General features: G+C 43.0%; 1 protein-coding gene across 2 annotated transcripts; it reads right to left on the bottom strand.

Moving 5' to 3' along the window:
• Nucleotides 1–862: 862 nt before the first annotated feature.
• eda (ectodysplasin A) lies at nt 863–14,283 on the bottom strand. Of its 2 annotated transcripts, none has more exons than XM_086105726.1 (8): nt 13,839–14,283; nt 5,348–5,447; nt 3,560–3,598; nt 3,000–3,170; nt 2,642–2,676; nt 2,510–2,561; nt 2,169–2,299; nt 863–1,929 (listed from the first exon to the last, which is right to left on the bottom strand). In XM_086105726.1, the coding sequence occupies exons 1-8, from the start codon at nt 14,166–14,168 to the stop codon at nt 1,669–1,671; spliced, it is 1,119 nt and encodes a 372-aa protein (XP_085961852.1). In that variant the 5' UTR covers nt 14,169–14,283; the 3' UTR covers nt 863–1,668. The 2 variants fall into 2 exon arrangements, with proteins under 2 accessions (XP_085961852.1, XP_085961853.1); XM_086105727.1 differs by having other exon boundaries at nt 2,175–2,299.
• Between the last annotated feature and the right edge of the window lie 2,178 nt (nt 14,284–16,461).

The raw sequence follows: 16,461 nt of genomic DNA, 5'->3' as shown, positions 1-16,461 counted from the left end.
ACCGGAATACCCGGAGAAAACCCATGCAAGCACGGGGAGAGCATGCAAACTCCACACAGGAATGCCAGAACTGGAATTGAACCCGGTACCAGGAACGGCAAATTCTTAATTTTGATTCTGCATCTAATTGATCAAGGGTGACCTCTTGACGTGCTTTGCCGATCTGCTGCAAGTAGTCCAAGTAATTATTGAGCTCCTCCCTAGTGCTGTGGCACCCCTTCTTTAAACTACAAATAATCCTTGATTTATGTTGGCACAATACCCACATGTACCACCCTCCCCCCACCACGCACACACATAACCATATTGCCATCTCTATTTATTTCCACAAATTTTAGTTTATGGCTCCACTATCAGAAAGAAGCTCACAGCTCTGCGTGTTCCTCTTGATTTACTCTCTGAGGAGATTACAGAGTCGGAGAGTAGATCGGACAGCATTAATTCCCAAGGAAAATAAAGCATTAAGAGAACATTGTATGACCTCAGTGTCTGGATCATCACTAACGGTTTAACACTCAGTAGTACAGCATTCATTTTGACTCAATTAGTGGACCCACCTGTTCCTTCCTTATTTTATTCTCTTAGAATTGATCTTTTCGGATTTCGGAAATGGGGGAAGTCACGCAGCTAACAAACAGTAGATTCTGGCTTCGAAATGTGTTTGTAAATGGCACTAATATATTAAGTACCTCTCCAGTTTACAATGAAGTTGGGTTTGGGGGGTCGGACACAATGTTTAAGGGATAAATAAAGACAATGGGCCCTGACAGCACACCACTTTGGTGCCCATGCCAGATGAGTTCCACATGAAACAGCTAAATCAGTAACCATAGGCTACTTGATCAGAAATGACACACATGCCTTTAGACAGAACAAACCATTTTAATCTTTCAATCAACTCAATTTACAAAAGTATATCCCATTTTTATATACAGTATGTACACAGACGTATAAAACCCCCCCACATAATTTCCCACATGTATGCATTCATACGGTAAGTCAACAATAGCACGGTCACAAAACATATCACTGATATTCTGCAGGGATATTGCTGTGCAAAATGTGTGCAAAATATATAGTGCTGTTGCTCTGGGAATACCTTTTGACTCCAGTTGCATGGATTTTCTCAACTTTCTTTTTTTATTAAATTTCGCACTTGAATTTTTTGCTCTTTATGACAAATCACATCTAGGTATTGATATACTTAAATTAAGTAGTGTACAAATACATCAAAATATGACCACATGCTTTTTGGAGATACAACATTACGATTCAACAGCATTTCATTGTGAATCTAAAATACTAGTTTGAGCAGTATCCTTCCTAGTTATTAAAAGAGAGAGCGAAAGAAGAGAGGCGGGTCGCTATAAATAGTGACATTTGTTTGATGAGCAAACAGACATTCAGCTCATCAAGACCAAAAGCACTGAATCAGTGGAAGCACAAGCAGAACAGTCACATAACGTCCTCTTTTCTACTGGGCTGTGACTGTGAGCTCGAGTGATCCTCAACCTTAATCACCTCACAGGGTTTCAGTGTCATCCGAGCAGGCTCTCACTGGGCAAGACGCGAAGCTTCCAGACACAAGTCTAACTATGTCTTGAAATACACACCCGCACGCACGCACGCACGCACACACACACACACACAGACTGGCGTTTGCAGTTATCAGTTCTGTCCAGCAGATGGCACCTCTCCAAGTCTGACACTCCCCAAGAAAGTGGTGTGGTTGGTCATGCTGATGAGCGTGTCCTCATATACTATGCGAATGGATATTCTCTGGCCAGCACGCAGCAGGCTCACTCCAGCTGTGTAACAGGTGTTGAACTTGCGCTGGCCTGTCTCAATGCTGCAAGTGCAGCGGAGAAACGGGTTGGCGTCCACCATCACCTCATAGCTGGCGATGTCTGTGAAGTTGAGGTAGTACACCTGGTGAAGAGGTAAAATTTATGAAAGACGCGCCCAAACAAGACATATTATGTACAGTTGAAACAGTTGGGTAGTTGAGTAGCCGACATGAGATTCCATTACAAATCGTACATTTAGACATGGATGGAAGAACACAAATATGTTTCAACATTTTGAACTATACGGCTAAAAAAAGGTAAGCAACTTGGATATTGAAATCACCACTGAGTTATAAGAGTTACGTCAAGGACCGTACTCACTTCTACCTGACTATAGATGAAGTAGACACCGTCCAATAGCACCTCTAGCTCTCCAGAGCGAGAGTGCATTTTAAACACACGGTGATGAATGGACACCATTTTCCAGTTTTTGAGGATGCCTTCCGAAAGATCTAAACATGTCAAGCAAGAAAAACAAACAAACAAAGGTTAAGTGTAGCAATGAGTGGCGTTCACAGTTGTTTGCAGTAGTATAGAATACAGAAAATTACATAACTCCACGAGAGGGTCGACATATAGAAAATCTTGAACATAATTCAGAGTTGGTTGTTCTCCACGATAGCCCCGACAATTATCATCCACTACAACAACCTACAACCCACCTTCTCTCACTTGGATGGTCGTTTCCTGCCCTTGCAAATGGACCACCGCGGGCTGAAAAGTAAAGATGTCACGTCATTGACATCAGTGTTCTTGTGTGGGACATAAGTATTTTTGGAGGTAACACACTCTACCTGGAATTCTTTTATTTTTGTCTGATCAGCAACTCCTACAACAAGAAACAAGACATGATGGGATTCTGGCCAATACCGCGGCGGTTTAAGAAAAGATGACACCATTGTGACTGAATCAAAACAAGCAATGCCATAGACTGTGGAGACATCCCTGCAATCCTTCACAATGTTTGACATTTCGCATGAGAAAATCTCACTGTTCAGCCGCGTATCCATTTTGACAACCCGAGCCTCCTCCAAGCGTGGGAACATGGCTACATGCAGGCTCATGCCGTGTAATCCAAGAACGGGCCGCAAGACTCGAGTTTGGGCTATTGTACTATCGTAACCACTCATTTTCTTTTTTTGAACTTGGTACCTGCTGGGCCTCGAGCGCCTGAAGGCCCCTGTGGCCCAGGGGGCCCGGGAGGTCCTGCAGGACCCACGGCATTGCTTCCTGGGATCCCTGGGATTCCGGGGATCCCCGGTGGGCCCTGGGGGCCCGGGGGGCCGGGAGGACCAGGGGGGCCCGGTATGGATCTTTTCTTGCCTAAGAAGATAGAATGCAAAGTGGTCGGCAAATGGTGCAAGTCAGTTATTTGACAGTGATGATCAGAAAGGCTTTTGTACATCTGCCCAACAGTCAACATAAAAAGGTAGACATTGATGCGGGACTCATAAACGGCGTGCGGACGGCTGGGTAGCCGAGTTTTAGGAACGTGGCTGGTATTGGAAAACAATGGTAACTGCAGTTACGGCCACAGAAGTTGACTCAAAATCAACTACAGCAGACTACTCGTGACTAACAATTTTGCCTTTGAAGTTTTGCTGGTGACCTTGATGACTAAGAATCGCCAAAAACTGGATCTGTATTCTAGCCTCCCCCTAGCGCAACCCTCTTCCAATCACCCAGAGGACTGAGCATGTCTATTTGATTACCTTTTTTCTTTTCTTTCCTTTTCTCTTTTCCTGTCGATTCTGGAAGACAAGGAAAAAAAAAACTAAATGATTAAGCTTGAAGTTCTCTTTCGACCAATCATGAGCTAACATTTCATCTCGAGGGTCCAGTTTATTCCGTGTAGGTATCCTCTCTATGCTGACACATTGGGCACTGAGCATTCAAGTTAATCCTGTGGGTTTGTCGAGTGTAGCAATTTGTAAGTGTGGTTTCACCTCATCTGTATGAACAAGTGCCTTAAGCATTCACAGGCAGTGGAACTGGAGAAGATCATTAGAGAGATACTTTATCCTGCCAAAATCCTTTTCGTTGAACTAAACCCAGATGGAGAATGCAGATGAAAGTGTGCGAATGTGCATGTGCGTTTATGTGTCTTTATTTTACAGGCCATGTGCATATGTGTGCCTGCAGACGGTGGTGGGACATCCATGTCAGTGCGTGAAAATACCCTCAGCATGCCTTTATTTGCGCGTGTGCGTGCGTGCGCGCGCCCAGATTAGAAATTCTTTTCAAAAGGCCGTCTCGCTGCTCTTGTGTTTACCATGTCATTACGACTACAAAGGCCATTTAACCTTAAAACCTCACAGTTTGAGTCCCCTGTGAACATATGGCCAGAGTTTCTCCTCTGGCTACATGACTGGATGCATCCGCATAGATTTTTCTTAACGAGCAGCCCTATCTGAAATCTGGTGCCCGTTAAGGAGGGCAGAGAACACACATTGCCGCGCGTGCGCACACACACACACACACGCACACACACACATCTAAGGCTAGGATTAGAAATGCCTTTGTCTGTATAGTACGAGCAGCGGAGAGAACTGGGAATGATTAGTGTTTAGAGGCTCGGGACTTTACTGATTTATGTATAAAGTCTGAAAGGTGAGTTTTTTTCTTCTAAATTAAACTCAATCACCACCCACCCCTCACCCCCACCTAAGTATTTAATGTCACGCCGCAGACATCGGAATGCCTTGTGATCATGTAGCACTTGTTGCTTTCTCTCATGAAACTTCAAAGCGCTCACCAGATATATATATATATTTTTTTGCATAGCTAACATTCCAAACAAAAAAAGCTACCAACGCTAATTCAAACGTATCAGTCCATGTGGTTTGCTGTCGAGTCATCGATGATGATGAATCAGTGCCGCCAGATTTATGAAAGCCACTAGCGTGTCAGATGATGACCGCCTTTTTAAATGATTGCGCGGTTGACTGAAAAAAGGGCATATTCTTTGAAACTGTGCTTTTTACACGATCCTATTTACTGAAAGTGGATATTGATCCATAACATGGAAGCTATCCGCGCAATGGAAATCCCAAAAAGATGTCTCCGGGATGTAATATTTTAAGAAAGGGGAAATCAACACAGTTTTTTCTGTGCCTTGAAAGCTGCCCATGACCGCTTGCATCCAAGTAATAATCAGTCCCATTCTGTTTTGGAATTTAATTATGCATGCTGCATTTTTCCAGCAACAAACGTGGTACAACAGCTTTATGATGACAGTAAGTTAAAAAAAAAAAAGGTCGACCAAATGTGACAACCCACTAACAATCTGTTTTTAATATTTAAAAGACTTAAACCTGTACATCAGCCTCTTATTTACACGAGTGAATCATCTCCAAAGAAACAAAAGTTGGAGGAAACATTTATCTGACAACAAGCTCAAGAAGCCTCAAGGGGCATTTGCTGTTGTTTTTTTCCCCTCTACCATAAAGGGAAGGGTTTTCACTGAAGAAGAATAATGCCAACTATGGAATAGCAAATACCTGCTTCTGGCTGCTTGCCGGGACTTCTTTTCTCCCTTTGAGTTATGCCTCTATTGTCTTCAGTGGCAAGGATGTCTCTATTTCTGTGCAGTAATTGCCCCTAGGAAGGGAAAAACAGACACCAATTATTTCCTGTTCTTTCATTCATACAGTCGACATTTTATTGTAAAATAATGCCTTTGCCTTATGTTCTGCCTTCTCAAGATTACGTTTTGATTCTGACGGTTCCGGTCCAGCCGTATTTGTTGACGGGCTCTGTAACCTATCCTGTAACTTAAGCCACCTTTGTCTATCGTTTAGCCGCCCTGCGCAGCCGCTTTGTCCCCAACGCTGTGGAACATGCTCATATACAAAAGGAGGACAAGCATTGTGTTTCGTCTGAGATCATTGCCCATTCATATGCCAGCTGGTCCCATCCCTGCACAGCTACAGCGTGAATGGACTCATGTGAGTCGATGAAAGGACTGACGTAGCTGGCGTGAAATCACCCTTTACAAGAAGAATGCCAGTGGGGAGTGTGTTCTCAGGAGTCAACATGCCCTGTGTTGCTCTTTGACTGGGTCTACTCGAGCTACAGTCATGTGAACTTGAGATGACGCGCTGACCTGAGTGTTGAAACGGTCAGATAAAAATCAATCTATTGTAGCGGAATGTTTCGAGTTTGGCTTTGGAGCTCTGTTACAGGCGCAGAGCAACCTGTCTGCGCAAAGTACTTTCATTGTATCATCGCAGATCAGGAATATCAATTTCCCATTTTTTTGTTCAGTAGCAAGTCTTTTGCACCTCACAACTGATTTTCAAGGTCAATAGCGAGCCTTAACCTTTCTGCCCTCTCTCGCCCAAAGACGGGAGTTGAATCTTTACAGATTGTGCTGCTGCGGCCCAAGTGACTCGGTGGAAAAGGAAAGAGTTCAAAGAAGTCATAGTGTTTTAACAATGGAAACACAAGACCACCCATTCAACAGCCAACATTTCAGTCCAACATTCATATATGCATTAATGGTGGTCCATGACCGAGGGGCTGAACATCTGCTTGGAAGGTATGCAATGGACATCCTCAAAGCCAGGACACATGCAGCATCTCAACTTGAAGTTCAAAAAGCTATACATACCTCTCTATCATTTAATCGGGGGGTGCGGGGGGGGGGGGGGGGGGTTATGCCGAGCAACACCATCTTGTGAAAACAGCAAAGCACCTCACAGTAGTTAAATGATGCATGTCAATGTCAGGGAAGGATCCTCAAACAGATTGATTTCAAGAATGACATTATTTAATTGAATCCTACCAAAGGAATTTCCGGATCCTTCAAATTTTACCAGCAATGTGGTCCGCTTTTGAAAGACGCAACCCTTTGTTCTTGGCCTCCTCCCATTATTCAATTCCACAAAGAGCTTGAGCATTGTACGGGTGAAAGAAAAACAATTAGTGTTGTATGTTGGACAATTTTGCTAAGTTTTCTTTGACTTGTTCTGTGTGGCATGAAGCAATCGCATCCTAATCAATGCTACGATGCTATCATAATGCTGTGCAACAGCTAGCCAATATGTTTCGTTAACCCAATAATTCAAGGACATTTTCTGAAATCATGGCACCGAACTGAAAAGAGGACTTTCCGAACCGGTGAAAACTAGGAAGGATTCTTCCCCTGTTCCTTTTGGCAGGGGCCCTACTCCTCACAAGGAATCTATGCATTGACCAGCTGACATACACGTCTGATCGTTTATTAATATTTTCATTATCTATCTATCCACACTTTGCATGCATTGCATCCTTGAACACATTTAAATCCCAATAAGCATCTTCCTTAGAAATTTCTTACTTATTATATCTTATTTTGTTCTATTTTTAATTTTTACAAGTCTTACTGAGCTAAGCTGGGACCTCAGGTCTCATATTTCCTGCAATTTCATTTGTAAATGTGTAGAAACTCCTTGGAAAGAACAACTGGAAAAAATTAACATCAAAGTAAAACAAGTATATATTACAATAATATCAATGAAAACAATGAATAATGAAAAATAAATGCCATGTCTGTTTGCCACACCAGTTGGCCTCTTTGAGGGCAGTGTGGCGCCGTGCATGCATGCAATACACACGATGTCGATGTCGATGCTAATTACCTGTTAGCATGCCAGTGGGATTTTACATTGACCTTTGCAATGAGCACTGCAAATGGTTTTAAAATCCATACCTGTCAACTTTTCGGAGCGCCAACCTGTATAAACTACCAAAAAAATCCTTATAAAGAGCAAAAAATCCTTATAACATACCAAAGCATTTTATATGTCAAAATAACGGCAGAAAAAAACCCCACGAAATTTTCAATGGTATTTTATTTATTGTAGATCTCCATAATACAATGTCTGGTTAATGTCTAATCATCATTCTACTTAGTGGCATTACTGTGTTCAGAGTTGTATTCCTGCGTTACTTTTTTCACCAACTCCAAATGATTTGGAGTTGGTGAAAAAAAAACCCGGAAATGTTCAGAATCCGTATGATTTGTGCGATACGGCCATATACGTAAGATTCACCACAAAATCCGTATGAACTATGGCTAAACCATATGAGTTGACAGGTATGAAAATCAAGCATGTCTCGTATTCAAATATACAACGTGAGTAATTATTTTTGTTGCGTGTTTAGTTTTACAATAAACCCCAAATGGAGTGTCACTTGAAAGCACGCTCAGGCAAGGCAGAATCTCACATGCACACACACACACACACACACACGCGCACACACACACACACACACACACACACACACACACACACACACACACACACACACACACACACACACACACACACACACACACACACACACACACACACTCGCTGTGCGAGTAACAGGTGCATTCAGGGTATCTTTCACAATCCCAGGAATTTGCACGCATACACCACGTTGTTCAGCACATTGATCATTTCTATTTAATTCTGACGTTTTTAAGATCAAGAGAATCCAAAATCCAAATTGGGATTAAATTTCGACGAGTTGCCCAGCCCTCGTGGCTACTATGGTTTATCGGCACATAGACCTCCAGATGTTTGCTTTTCATTTGGTGCGCAGGTGTCTCTACATCTCCGCTACAGCTGTTGGCACAAGAGCCTGTTACCTCTCAAAGGACTGTGGGTGTATGTCCAGGCATATGGCATTAAACCTTCGTCTGTTCTGACAGCCAAACATCATCATTCCACATGCAGGTCTTGGCCCGAGATGAAACTGCAACCCAATGCCAAAAAACAAACAAGCCACAGGATCTGCCAGACTGCTACGAAGGTAAAACTGGTGTTGGAGATGATGTAACATGAAATGATTTCATGAGAACGGCTTCATTAGAACATTTATAGCCTTTGTACTCTTCAAAGAAATGGAACCTTACAGTAAAACAGGAAGACAATGTGTCGGTATGTATGCCAAGTGCCAACTATTGAGTAAACCATTCTTTTTCAACCCGGGGGAGAAAATGCGAACGATTAGATGGCTTTCACATCTTCAAAGTGAGGGTTGCTGCTGGTGTGGGTCAAAGACACGATTCCCCGTTGTTCCGTCAGGATATGACTACATTTCAATCACCCTGGGGATGTGTAATCTTGTGATCACAAGATGTTTATAAACACAGAGTAAAACAACTGTTTGTGTTTCCATTTCATTTCTTCACCCAAACTACTGGAATTCATCAACGTTTTTAGACGATTGTCAGAGGGAAACACAACTATGAAGCTGTGATGCCCGGAATGTGGTCTCAACTCACGATGCCCTCATGTTGACTACCAGGGGTAATTATCCAAAACTGCAGCGCAGTGGAGAAACCCAACCACAAAATTGCAGTTGAAAAGTCAAGGTAAAACTGAGGGACACAGTTAAGGACACCAGATGCACAGCTGGTGGGGACTCATCGCTGTTGTATTGGCAGCACACACTTTATGCATCCTTAAAAATGGTTTCCAATTCAAAAGGAATGGTCAAACCTCAGGGAATTCGATCAACTGGGCGAACACGGCAAAATGTGTGTCATCATTTGCACCTTCTAAAGACAACCAATGTGGCAAGGGAAGCTTCGAGCTGGCTATGCGGTGTGCAGATTAAGCAATTCCGAGTTGGTCCAATTTGTAGTCTCGCCGGCATTGCGAGTCTTTTGGAAACAGAGCAATCAGCGTTTTGCAGCTTGTGACCCGTCTTAGAGTATCGCTTTCACATTAATGCGTAAGGTGTCTGAAAAATTTCTGACGGAACAATGGTCTTGCACGGTTGCAGCTGAGTTAACACAACAGTTTTCAGTTCGAAGAACCTCTATCACACTGTGCCCACAAAAAGTACATGGACAATAGAAACAACGGAAGCGATCCTAAAATGACCAAAATTGGCGCTCCTGCCACCAGCTTTCCCGCAAGGTTGCAGATTCATATATTAAAAAAATTAAAAAAGCTTAGATGCAACTCGTCACTGGTGACAGCCCACCCGGGTGCCGCCACTGCATGTAGGCTGGACTCGGTGCCCCATCAAGCAGAATTTTTGATAGCTGTTAACAGGACTCCAGATGTTTTAACATCTGTTGTGTGCAGGACTTTGAAGGCAAACATCTGAGCAGGAAAAAAATAAAGAAATAAAATACAATTGTTGTTAGATACAGACTACTCAGCGCCTTTAAAAAAAAAAAAAACTCACGTGGAGACAAGAGTGAGTTGGGCATGATGTAGAATACAGGTATTTGCATTCTTCTTCAGATTCAAATGACATCACGCTTATCCACAAACTTGAGAGGAAGATGCAGTCAGGAGAAACATTTTACTGTTCCGAATCATGCAGGTCTGCTGTACAGCTGGGAGTGACTGATATCGGAGGGCATACCACCTGGATCTGTTGAAGGCAGGCTGGTGTTTGCGTTCGTTGTGAGATCACATGACCAAAATCATCTGCTCTCGTCTGGAAAGAATTCAACCTCATGACCAGTGCGGATAAAAAGGGGATAGACTGAAAATTTGAAAATCAAACACATTTCCTGTCAAAATCCAATTTTGGATCTAGTTTGAGTGGAATGATCCAATAAAATAAGAGATATCTCATGGGTGAGATAAAGGGTGTTCCCCAAGTCTTGCCCAAAATCAGCTGGGCTAGGCTGCAACTCACACCTGACCCTCATGAGGACAAGCCGGATAGAGATGAATAGATGGACAGATGACCAGTATGCGTGATATAGCAGCTGTTCCAGCTAACAATACATTTCACAGTATACTGTATACAGTCTTTTTGAAATGTTGGAATGGGCAGTATTCTGCTCAGTTGCTAAGTGGAAAAGTCAGTCAGTGCCACTGTTAGCATCGTGGCAAAACACTACCAAACATTTCCCATACTGCTTGTCCTCATTGCGGTTGCAGATAACTGACAGTCTTTCTTCGTAGAATTGGAGCATGAGGTGGAGTGCACTTTGGAATGGTTGCCAGACAACTGCAAGGTGCCTGTAAAGAATGCTCACATTCACACCTACGATAAATTTAGAGTCTTTAATTAACCTAAAATGCATGCTACTCCCCTGCCCCCAAAAAAGAAACAACAAAAACTGTCCTTTGGGATTGACTTACACTCAACCCTCAATAATCTATTTCAAATCCACAAAGTGATATTGGGCGAACTTGAAATGTGGTCTATGAAGGTGTTTTCACCAAAATCCCCAAACCTTTTGCTGAGCTGCTACGATACAATGCTCCGGTTTCCCAAATATTTACTTGCATTTCTGTTTTATAGGAGGCGCGTCATCCCTTGTTTCACATTGTCGCGTATCTACACTTTAAATCGTTGCGATGCCTTTGATGAAGACTTAAGTGAAAAATCCATTGAATAATGTTTCGGCATCCAGAAAGGACTCTTCAAAGGCCAAGTCTCAAAAGCTAACAAGTGTGGCAGCTGCGTCCGAACGCCACATGCTCCTGTTTCTCCAACTATGTAAACTGTGGGATGTGTAATCAGAGTTGTTTAATGCAGACATCTGGATAGGACGGCATCACAGCGCGGTTAAATATTTACAGCTGGACTACAGTCTTTTATAAAGCATCATGAAGCATCAGCATCTGGACTGAATACCAAGCCCATCTCCTCGGATTCAGCTCTCCTATCTAAAATGGACTTAGCGAAGGACACAGGAGAGTCGTGCAATCGTCTCAGCTTTGCGGTTCATTTTGTTTCCTTTAAGCAAAATGTTACAAAACAAACGCCTCTATTGTTGTCTTGTGCTGCAACCGGGAGGGTCTGTGTCTGCACTGTCTGATATAAAGGTCTTTCGGTTTTTCTGTTGTCCCTTACGTTGCTATTATACTCCAAGGTAATGTCCTACCATTTCCAGAGATACAATGATGCAGGTATTTTCCCAACCTGAAAGTATCAAAGGTAGAAAACACCCAAGAACTACTATTATTCTGCACCTTCAAATGATACTTGTGGTCAGTGTAAAAAGGTTGCATAACCACCAACAATGGAGGTATTTGAGAGTGGAGCAAAACTTCACACCTTGCTCCTTTTGTGCTGTTGAACCGAGGAGAGTAAAAGGGTGGGTTGTTTCTGAAGCCAATGACGACATAATGAACATTAAATTGACTGTTGCCTGTCCAGAAAATGTAAGTTGAAGCTGGCACCAGTCCCAGGCGGCTCTTCGACGTGCCAATGAATGCACATCAAGCCTCGGACTCTGCACCTGCTCGTAGGTGATGTGTTTATTTGGCTGAGCGCCTGCTCCAGCACTTCGACTGAACCTTCATTGCCAAGCCAACCTGAGGCTTGTCCATCAATCTTTTCAGTCAGGAGGATATCTGACAGCAACACACTCAACCTTGAATACTGGTTCAGCTAGAATAAAGCAAGAGTGCAGTGCAACCTCCAAAGACCCCCAATGTTACGAGACTCTCCATGATAAGGATTTTGCATCTTAAAAGAAACGATCACCTCTCACTGATCTGATCTGAAGACGGACCAATCTATCCAATCAATTTCAACAACTTGTTGATTTACTGTGCAGTCGACCCTCGCTCTTCCCGGCGATCGGCCCAGCACAGGAATAGCCAAAATTGACGCCCATTGGAATGCATTGGGAAACAAAAACAATTACCGGTAATCACAAAAAATCCTCCCCAAAACACTGATAAAAATTAAGTACCGGTACATGGAAAATAGGGAGGCAGTCAAACCCCCAGCCACACCTGCCACCTCCTAAACTCCCTAAATTATTCAAAAAAAATCCAAATGTATAATGATGAGAAACCCTGGATTATTAGAAGTACCAAGAACTAAACGGAGGGGATCGAGCCTTTTCAGTTGCTGGTCCCTCTCTCTGGAATGACCTCCCAGTGAACATTCGGCAAGCCTCCTCGCTTTCCATCTTTAAAACCCGCCTCCAAACTCACTTGTATTCTTTGGCATTTGACTCAGCATGACTCAAACTTGATCTTAGTTTTACTGTTTGGTGCTTTCTACCGTCTTTGTTACTGATTTATTGATTTATTGTTGTACAGATGATAGTTGCTCCATGTACAGCACTTTGTACATGGAGCAACTACATAGTGTATATACTGTAGTACATAGTGACTTTATATAAATACAGTTGAGTTGAGTGGATTATTCACCTTGGCAGTCTCTGCAGTGATTTTGTGTGTGCCGTAATGTCAATCAATGATGTCACTGATCAATCTGCAACTTACAAACTTTCTCCAATTTTACATCAAATGCAAACTCTCCGCTGATCCGATCTGTGTAAAGTCTTGAAGTAATCATTTCGACTTCAGGTAAATTGCAACCGTTATCCTGCATAATAAACAGGAACCACATTTGTCCCAAGGCAAACATTAACGGTGCTGATTATCATGACACAATGTTCAATATCAATTAATTATACAGTCCGTCTGAAAGTACTCTATAATTACAGTTGAGTTGAGTTGAGTAGATACTGAAAAAGAAACAACAAGTGGAACAATGTTCTTATTTTGCCTTGAGACAATATTTACTAATTTGCCAGTCTGGTGACTTTAAAGGGCGAGCTGTTCAACGATTTGTTTTATTGCCCAATGGTGACCATATCCTTCTGGGATGACTGTTGAGTTTGTTCAACTTTTACTTCAAAATTGCCTTGAGACAGTGTGAAACTGGACCTGATAATTGGTATTGACATGATTTCCCATGTGGACAACCTGGTTTTCACAGAACAGCTGGTGTTCTATTTGAAAGGTTCCACTGCACGATTCATGTCAATGAGTGTCCGTTTGTGCCTCTCAACATAAAATATATACTCCAAGGACTTCGAGGAGAGTGTTCCACTCATGTCCAAATCGGTACAGGTAATGTTTGTTTCCAAACTGTGGCAATTTCAGGCCCTGAAAGTACAACTATGTACTTTTCCCCCAAAACAGTGACAGAAAGAAAGAAAAATGCCATTGACAGCTCGCACTCAAAAACTCTCTATGTGTTTCGAGAAATTGCTCCTGCCCTCTTAAAAGAATTTACCTCGGGGTCATCTGCGGAGCGGCTGCTGCGGGGTTCGAACCGCGGGGGGTCGGGCTGGAATACCCCAGACGCGGTGTTGGCCAAGTCGCTGCCCGCTAGTGTCAGCATGGAATCTCGCTTCTGGTGGATTATTTCCCTTTTGACCTCGGAGCGCAGGTCCACATAGCAGACAAGCGTGACCGCGTGCAAGGAGAGTGACAGTAGAAATAATCCGAGGAAGACGACACTGGTGCTCCGACTCCGGCAGTTGGCGCTGCATGTGCAGGTCTCACCTCTGGGCATCGCTTTTCCCGTGAAACCATCCACGGGCATTACATCGCGTGCCATCATTGGACAGAGTGCAAGTCAGATGTTCTTTAACTCGGCATAGTCAGCCGCGGCTAAATATTTACGTGGAGACTCATCGGTGCAACAGCAACAGCAGCGGCGGCGGCTGCAGGTCGGTGCGAACTTCGTCCTGTATCTGTAGTGACACTTGGGGCCCCGCCCCCTCACATTTGATTGGTCGATGGATCAGCCAGAAGTCTGGGAAGCCGGCAGCAGCAGAACAAGTGATGGGGCGACATCAAACGGATTTATTGTGTTACTGCAACGCGTCGAACTGATTCCATGATGTGAGAATACACCCCCCCCCCCTTTGTTATTCATACATACCTGTCAACTTTTCGGAGCGCCAACCTGTATAAACTACCAAAAAAATCCTTATAAAGAGCAAAAAATCCTTATAACATACCAAAGCATTTTGTATGTCAAAATAACGGCAGAAAAAACCCCACGAAATTTTCAATGATATTTATTGTAGATCTCCATAATACAATGTCTGGTTAACGTCTAATCATCATTCTACTTAGTGGCATTACTGTGTTCAGAGTTGTATTTCTGCGTTACTTTTTTCACCGACTCCAAATGCTGACCCATCGGCTCGAAGTTACAGCATCCATTCATATTTACTTTCGAAATGAAAGCATTCGAGTAGATTATCACCATTCTGGGCAAAAGCAAACGGAAATACCTGTTGGGGGGGGGGGGGGGTGTTCAGAATCCGTATGATTTGTGCGATACGGCTATATACGTAAGATTCACCACAAAATCCGTATGAACTATGGCTAAACCGTATGAGTTGACAGGTATGTTCATAATGACATGGAATAAATATTAGCGACCACAAGTTTTGATTTGTGGTCTATTACATGAGTGTGGACACGCCAGAGTGGCAACTGATGCCATGCATGTTGCTTGTGCACGCTTCAACTTGCTGTTGATCAGTTTCGGCACCTTGTTTTTGTGCTCCTCTATGTGGGTGGTTCAAATGCAAACCTTTGGACAAGTGTGACTGAAAACAATTTATTGTTATTAGTTTTTTTGGTGTTGATGGTGGTGGTGACGTGCGAGGGGTAACTTGTTTTGTTATTTCCTCTACTATGATGGAATCCGCCTACTTGTGGTCGATGTGGTATCTCACTGAGCGGTGAAGGCTTGCGAGTGTTTGTGCACGGTCGGATGTTTTTTTTTCCCCGCCAGGGTTCTTTCAAGGTCAAGAAAAATTGTTTGCGAATGTCTTTGGAAGGAACATCTTTGTAACCTTGAACAAACCCTGAAAAAAATGGGGGTGGGATTTAGTGAACGTTTAGAACGATTTTGTAAAACATTGGGTAAACAATAAATAAACACACACACACACGCGCACGCACACACGCACGCACACACACAAAATATCCCAATTAATTTCAGTGGCCGGCAATTGTATATGAATTTCCGCCAGTGGTGGGCTGGCCTATCACCCATAAATAACAGGGGTACATTCTATCGTTGTAAATTGTATCACCACTCATGCCTCCATGGTAGTTATCACTGGTTAGGAAGTAGGTAGTCCTCAGTAGTCCCCCATTTACAAGTAAAATGTTTCCCAACTTTTATTGAGCCACTGCACTCATTTTACCCTATAAAAATATCACCGTACCCCACCAAACATACAAATGATTTTAAAAAAAAAAAAAAAAGAAGAAGGGTCGTGGGTGTGCTGGAGCCTATCCCAGCTGTCTTCGGGCAGTAGGCGGGGTACACCCTGAATTGGTTGCCAGCCTATCGCAGGGCACACACAGACAGAGAACGATTCACGCTCACAATCACTCTTAGGACAATTTGAAGTGCCCAATCAACCTGCCATGCATGTTTTTGGAATGTGGGAGGAAACCGGAGTACCCGGAGAAACCCCACACAACCACAGGGAGAACATGCAAAAAAATAAGTCGAACCCTGCGCCTCGACACTGTGAGGCCAACATGCTAACCAGTAGACCACCGTGCCACCCGAAAAAAGTCTAAAAACTGAAATATTGTTGAGCTCATCTCAATTATACAAATTTACTTGTTATTTTTGAATTATTGGCATGCTTAATTGAAGATAAAGCTGGCACTCACAGGAATCCATTCTGTTGTATGAATGGCACCAGGTTTTTTTGTGCTCGTTCATGGAAGACCATTTAAATGTTCTACTTGGCTAACATTACAATTAAATATAAGAAACCTTTATTAGTCTCGCAATGGAGAAATTCCCAATTCACAGCAGCAAAGTTATGAAAGGAAGAAGTAGAACAACAAAATATAGGAGCTGCTGGAAAGGC

Source organism: Hippocampus guttulatus, chromosome 2 (assembly GCF_054856545.1).
Source record: "Hippocampus guttulatus isolate MCC_2025c chromosome 2, RoL_Hgut_1.0, whole genome shotgun sequence".
NCBI lineage: Eukaryota > Metazoa > Chordata > Actinopteri > Syngnathiformes > Syngnathidae > Hippocampus > Hippocampus guttulatus.
This window is presented reverse-complemented; position numbering and strand designations above follow the sequence as displayed.

What these genes read in the sequence shown, in the direction of transcription:
- eda (XM_086105726.1), bottom strand. Translation starts at nt 14,168, where the DNA reads ATGATGGCACGCGATGTAATGCCCGTGGATGGTTTCACGGGAAAAGCG. An exon ending in GACCATCCAAGTGAGAGAAG is followed by an intron (nt 2,300 to 2,509) that starts GTGGGTTGTAGG and finishes TGACATGTTTAG; the next exon opens with ATCTTTCGGAAGGCATCCTC. An exon ending in TCATCTATAGTCAGGTAGAA is followed by an intron (nt 1,930 to 2,168) that starts GTGAGTACGGTC and finishes CCTCTTCACCAG; the next exon opens with GTGTACTACCTCAACTTCAC.